The sequence below is a fragment of the Abramis brama genome (assembly GCF_963993115.1).
Source record: "Abramis brama genome assembly, chromosome: 13".
NCBI classification, from domain to species: Eukaryota; Metazoa; Chordata; class Actinopteri; order Cypriniformes; family Leuciscidae; genus Abramis; species Abramis brama.
Genome location: NC_139975.1, coordinates 29706596 through 29712924, shown reverse-complemented (window position 1 = coordinate 29712924; position 6329 = coordinate 29706596). Strand labels below are relative to the sequence as shown.

Here is a 6329-nt window from a genome sequence, read left to right as displayed (position 1 = left end):
AAACCAAACAAACATCAAGAGAATGGACAGAGACTAAGGATGCTTTCAGCATTTGCTGCTGTCCGAGCGCGATTGTTCCCGGCACCCCCGCAGCGTTGGTCTGGTTTCACCATAGACAGTAAAAGAAATGGACACAGCGACCCCATAGACGTCAACGGAGAAAAGTGAAGCAAAATTGAAACACTCACTTCCTGATGGTTGAGTGTACTGCGCAGACTCAAACTGAGCTTGACGACGTAGATGTGACATGAGCAACCTGTCTGACAGTTGTAAGTCTTCTAGTAGCTGTGCCAAGAGAAATCTGAATCATTCCCTTCCGAATCTTGCAGAGACGGAGAGTGTGAGTAGGAGCTGTCCATGAGCTAGGAGCAGGAGCAACTTTATGACTCTCTATGGGCTTCTCCCTTGACTTTATCGGACTTTATGCCTCCACGTCCCACCGATTGACTGCGAGCTTCTCCTCCTGTTTATACGGTAATTTCCAGAGAGTCGCGTGGTTATGATGCAATCGTTAGCCTATTTTTACAAAAACTGCTTCTACGGGGCCATAACGTAAGATACAAGGTAATGGAGCCTTTTATACATTGTCGTGTTTCTTTAGAAATAAACAATGGAGAAATAAAGTCTTTAAACGCCTCAGATGTAAAGTTATTCGCTGTCAAAGTGACACCAAAATGAATGGGAGTCAATGGAATGCTAACAGCAGGTGATGGCTTGTTAGCCAATGGCGGCCCCCGGGGATGGTACGCTTTCCGGGTGCCCCCCTGGGTTTCACACCCAACTTGATTCTATCAAACCCTGGTGCGTTTGCGTGCATATTACGTCATCGCAAACGTGCATGGCACATGAGAGAAAACAGAATGCGGGTCAATATATTGTGTTTTTTATTAATTCGTTGTAATTATGGGCAGCTGAGTGAACAACACGGGTTTACTGTGTGTGTGTGTGTGTCGCATAAGGTGGCTTTCTGCGGCTTGCAAACAGACTCTTATGAGGGGACAGTGTATTTCCATTAATTTGTACTAACATTGTTTTGTAGATTCAGTTATTAGTCATTTACATTTGATTAGTTAATGATTAACTAATAATTTACAAAACATGACTATGCGTTTCATAAATGTTTAATAAATTGTTACTTTTTTTAATGTTTTGGTCACATCAGGTGCAAAGTGGTTAAAGACTCCATGTGTTTCAGAAAAGACAGCTGTCTATACCCTCACCAGTCAGCACTTACAGTGCAGTGCACACTACACTACACACTACACTACACACTACACACTACAGAAGACAGCTGTCTATACCCTCACCAGTCAACACTTACACTGCAGTACACACTACAGTGTTCAACACCTGTTATAGATGATGTGTACACGCATGAATAAATCATTTACAACACTTTCTGCATCCCCTAATCTAAAGTGTAAACTATTCATCACTTGTAAATGTGTTACACATCATTCGTAGATAAACACTTCAAGAATCAATAAGGCATAAGATCAACGAATCTTATCTACGAATGATGTGTGACACATTTACAAGTGAAGAATAGTTTACACTTTAGATTAGGGGATGCAGAAAGTGTTGTAAATGATTTATTCATGCGTTTACACATCATTGTGTTGAACACTGTTACTTACCTGTTACAAATGATCTGTACGTGTATACAAGGCATTTACAACACTTTCTGCACCCTCTAATTGCTACATACATACAAAAAAAAAATTACATAATTTATTAAACATTTATGAAACGCATATTCATGTTTTGTAAATGATTAGTTAATCATTAACTAATCAATTGTAAATGACTAATAACTGAATTTACAAAACATACATACAATAATTAACATATCATTTATGAACGCATGGTCATGTTTCGTAAATAATTAGTTAATCATTTACTAATCACTTGTAAATTACTTGTAACGGAATTTACAAAACATACATAAAATGTTAGTATATCACTTGCTAATCATTTATGAATGTTTTGTAAATGATTAGTTCATCATTAACTAACCACTTATAAATGACTTACAACTTAATGTTATTATAAAGTGTTACCATTTGATTTTGATGTGACAAAGCGTAATATCTAAGTGGCTGAGCTTTTTACTTACTTTTTAAGATGTTTTCCCATTAACACAATCATTTTGTTCATTCATAGTCAATGATAACCAATCACATCCAATCATAGCTTGATGGAGGTATTGCCTCCTCTCATGTGACTTTCCCCCATTCATTCTCAATTACCCCCCACCAAATCTCAAAACTTAATGTTAAAACTCAATGGGCTCAGGGGAGGCACGAGAGACGTGGAGTCCCACTGTAACTTTACCTGCGGGTGTTGCTGTTGAACAGTGTTACTTTAGAAAAACAAGTGATTTATACACTTTTTAATGTCACATTTTGTAATATTTGCGTTGTTTTATTTTTATGGATTATGGATTATTTTCTCATCCTGTTTTTTGTGTGGAGGCACTGCCTCCCTTGCCTCTTTGGAGGAAACGCCACTGATAGTGCCTAAGACATCTCTCACTTTTCACCCTGCTCTCAGTTCTCTGGTGTGGACTCAGCCGCTGTCCTCCACGCTGCTCTTCAACATCGATGGAAGTCACACAAATTACTTTCTTCAAGCTGGAAAATGACTTCGTCCAAAACTGAAAATTCTGTCATGATTTACTCTCCCTCGTGTTGTTCCAAACTCGTATGGATTTCTTTCTTTAGTTTGACTCAAAATAAGATATTTATATCTTCGTGAGATACTTTTATGGGGTCTAATGTTATTTGGACTCAGAAGTTCTTCAAAATATCTTCTTTTGCATTTTGCAGAAAGACAGAATGACACAGGTTAAAGTGACATGAGGAGAGTGAATAATGGCAGATTTCATGGGCGCAGGGTCAGTCCCGAGCACACAATGTGTCTGGCCATTTACGATTACTGGGTGTTGGAATCCCCCCCGGGTCCCGCTCGTGGCACAGACACTGTTCGGATGAACCATCCCTTTATTCATTATTGGCAACATGCAATGCGTTGAAAGAATTGTAGGCACTTGGCAGACACAGAGCGTTTCAACATTCACTTCATAAAAAAAAAAATGAGATTAGGTAAGAGTTTGTTGGAAAAAGAGGTCACACTTTATTTTAAGGTATTTGTGTTACAATGTAATTATACATGTAAAGTACTGAGAAATAATAATGAACTAAATGTACTTATTATAGGGTTAAGGTTTGGTTTAGGGTTAGTTGCATGTAATGTACATGTAGCATGTAAGCAAGGACAATAAAGTGTACCCGAATAAGTCTTCACAAAAGACTTCCTGTTTCTAAATTTGTTGTAATAATTAATCAAAAATGTCAAGCTCAATTAACACACAAATGATAGTGATCACATTCTACAGAAAAATATTATTTTGGCACAAAGAAAAAAAAATGATTTAACATTTTCTGTTTTATTAAACATTTGAAATAGAATTATTTATTATTATTAAATTATGAATTATTATTCAATTACTAATTATTATTATTGAATAGAAATAGTCCAAGTCAATTCAAGTCAAGTAATGTGTGATTTATTAAAAGTCACCAGACACACAAAAAATTATATTGTCAGTATTTATTCAGTTATCTATTCAAATTCAAATTATACTTTAGGAATTACTGAGATGAAGTAAATAATCAGCATGTATACATATGTATGATAATAATCTAGAGTAACGGATTAAGTAGGATTAAAAAAACCCCAGATATTTGTTGACCATCGATCACAGTATTAAATACATTTGAGATTAAGCTTTCACAATTTCCCACAGTAAAACATTCGGTTACACTTTATTTTACGGTGTCATTGTTACAGTGTAATTATATATTTAAGTACTGAGTAATATTTATTAAGTGCATGTACTTACTATAGAGTTAGGGTAGGATTAGGGTTTGGTTGAGGGTTAGTTGCATGTAATTATGCATAATTAACTGTTAATACTATTGTAAGTACATGTAACATATGTAATAAGGACACTGTAAAATAAAGTGTTACCAAACATTCTTTACAAATTAAGATTTTTCTTTTATACAAATCCTTTTATTATATGTACAAATCCACATTATTATGAAACAGCATAAAGATGCTTGTAGATTGTTTAGTTGGTTTTAGGATGGTGATGAGGAATATTCTAGCAGAACTTCTGGGCAGTTACGGGATAGAGGAGAGGAATAGCGATGCCCTGGTCTGGTTTCTCAAAGGCACTTATCAAATTCTTGACTTTTCGGAACAAGCGTTTAGTCTGACCCGGTGCTGTCTGTCAAAAAATAAACGAATAAATAAACAAACAAACAACAACAAATAACAACAACAATATCAGTATAATTTGCAAGGACCCGTGAACTAGGGCAGATCAGCTCAAATCTGTAAATCAGAAATAGTCCAAATATACAGCACCCATATGTCTTTAATGTTATCTATAAGATCTATACCCATAATGTCACGCAGTCTCAAAATGAGATGTTGGCTTTATAGATGTTAGAGCGGAGAGATTTGTCTCTGTAAATCACTTAAATCTCAGCCCAGCCAAACAATACCTTTCCACAGCTGTTTCATACCTCTGAACATTTGAGTCATTCTCAGGAAACACACAGTTTTGTAATGTTATCCTCATAAATTACTACTGACAGATTTACACAATTTCTAGTTACACATGATACATATGCTTTTCATTGGAAAATCAGCCAATTTGTGTCTCCAGCACTCATCATAATTTAGTTGTAAAAAAAAAAAAAAAAAACATAAAAAAAAACCTCTACTTAAATTTAGCTGCGGTTCAAATACAAAAAGAAAATCTAAATGAACAGCAATGAAGGAGTTATAATTATTGGGCTACCTGTCACAAATTTTCAGAAGTAGACAATTGTAAGATACAAAGCTAGAGTATTTTTAAAGCTAAACATATTTCAATAATAATATCTGATGTTGCATATGAGGTTTGCTTTTGTGTAGTGTCTTTTAATGTATCATTTTGTTCTTGAGTTCAAGATTCTCACCTCAGCCGCCCAGGAGCCCGCTTTGTCTTTCTGGAGCCGGTACGTGTAGACAAAACCTTTACACCTGGCAGTGTGAGAAATCACAGATTAATAAAAGCAAAGGCCAATAAATAGAACTTGCCCGTTTGAAACTGTACATGTGCAGTTAAAATAAAAATTTGGACTTAATTTGTAATTGTGAAATTTTGCGTTAACTCGAGTGACACGCTTGAAATGAGCTTAAAGCTCCAGAAAATGCTGAGATTTCTTGAGGACTTACAGGACACAGAGGCAGTAGGCCCCAGGAACGCTCTCACTGTCTCGAATTAAATAGCTCCCATCTTTGCCCGCTTCACACAGACGCATCTCACACGTTTCTCGATTGATGGCCCCATGATAAACAGAAAGCGATTCCATTGTGCTGCATGCATTGTTTCTCATGCAATCACTACCAGCGAGTGATATTTGTCCCTTGGGCAGGAAATGATGAAACAAGGCAGGAAATAAGCTCTTAAAAAAATAAGACAATTTCTGCAACAATAGCAAATGCATGCAAAATGCCAGTGGAACATTAGTAAAATGGTAATATCAGTTCATCTAGAGTTCAACTGCCATGCAGATATCTGGATGTACTGCTGAAATTATACTTTACAAATTAGTGCTGCACAATGGTGTCATTCTTTTTTATTTTTGAAATTGTTAATATATAACACACCCTGCCATTAGACAATGGCATTATTACAGAATGGTGCAAAACAGAATTCAAAGAGCCCTTTATGTTTCACACAGTATGTCCACACAATAAATTATATTACAATTATATTGATTTTCAAGCTGCTTTCACGCTGTAATCACCTCAGACTGTGCAAAGGTCTATTAGAGTGGTTTTCAGTAATACAATAGGTCGCAATTTAGACTCTGTAAACAACAACAACAAAAACAAAGAAAGTAACAACAATAACAACAATTCTATGTTTTATGTTGAAGTTTCTTGTAGCATGTTTGAGAGTTGTACACGTACAAGGTGGAAAAATGCTTCTGTATCCAGTACAGACTGCTGTCACAGAACATCCCTGTCACCACTACATCCTGTCTCTGCGTGTTTGTACCTTCTTTTTTTCTCTTTTTTTGTAGTGCATGTATCTTTAGCTGAATGTTTTTGAAGTATACATACAAAGAAATAGATCTGCATAGTGAAAAAGACAATTTTAGACAAATTATTTCATTTGATTTATTTCAACTGATGTGGAAATGTAAATGAGTTAACAGGTCAATAAATCAGAGAATGTGGAATATACTCTGAGAGTAAAAACACTG

General features: G+C 35.7%; 1 protein-coding gene across 1 annotated transcript; it reads right to left on the bottom strand.

Moving 5' to 3' along the window:
* Window positions 1-3552: 3552 nt before the first annotated feature.
* sh2d1ab (SH2 domain containing 1A duplicate b) lies at window positions 3553-5472 on the bottom strand. The gene is made up of 3 exons (XM_084133215.1): window positions 5293-5472; window positions 5034-5097; window positions 3553-4294 (listed from the first exon to the last, which is right to left on the bottom strand). Exons 1-3 carry the CDS (start codon window positions 5451-5453, stop codon window positions 4169-4171), a joined length of 351 nt encoding a protein of 116 aa, XP_083989341.1. The 5' UTR covers window positions 5454-5472; the 3' UTR covers window positions 3553-4168.
* Between the last annotated feature and the right edge of the window lie 857 nt (window positions 5473-6329).

Bases quoted from the DNA above. Each gene is read 5' to 3' on its own strand.
- sh2d1ab (XM_084133215.1), bottom strand. From the start codon at position 5,453: ATGAGAAACAATGCATGCAGCACAATGGAATCGCTTTCTGTTTATCAT. The intron at 5,098-5,292 runs GTAAGTCCTCAA...TCACACTGCCAG, and splicing joins GCCTACTGCCTCTGTGTCCT to GTGTAAAGGTTTTGTCTACA. The intron at 4,295-5,033 runs GTGAGAATCTTG...ATTTTTTGACAG, and splicing joins CGGGCTCCTGGGCGGCTGAG to ACAGCACCGGGTCAGACTAA.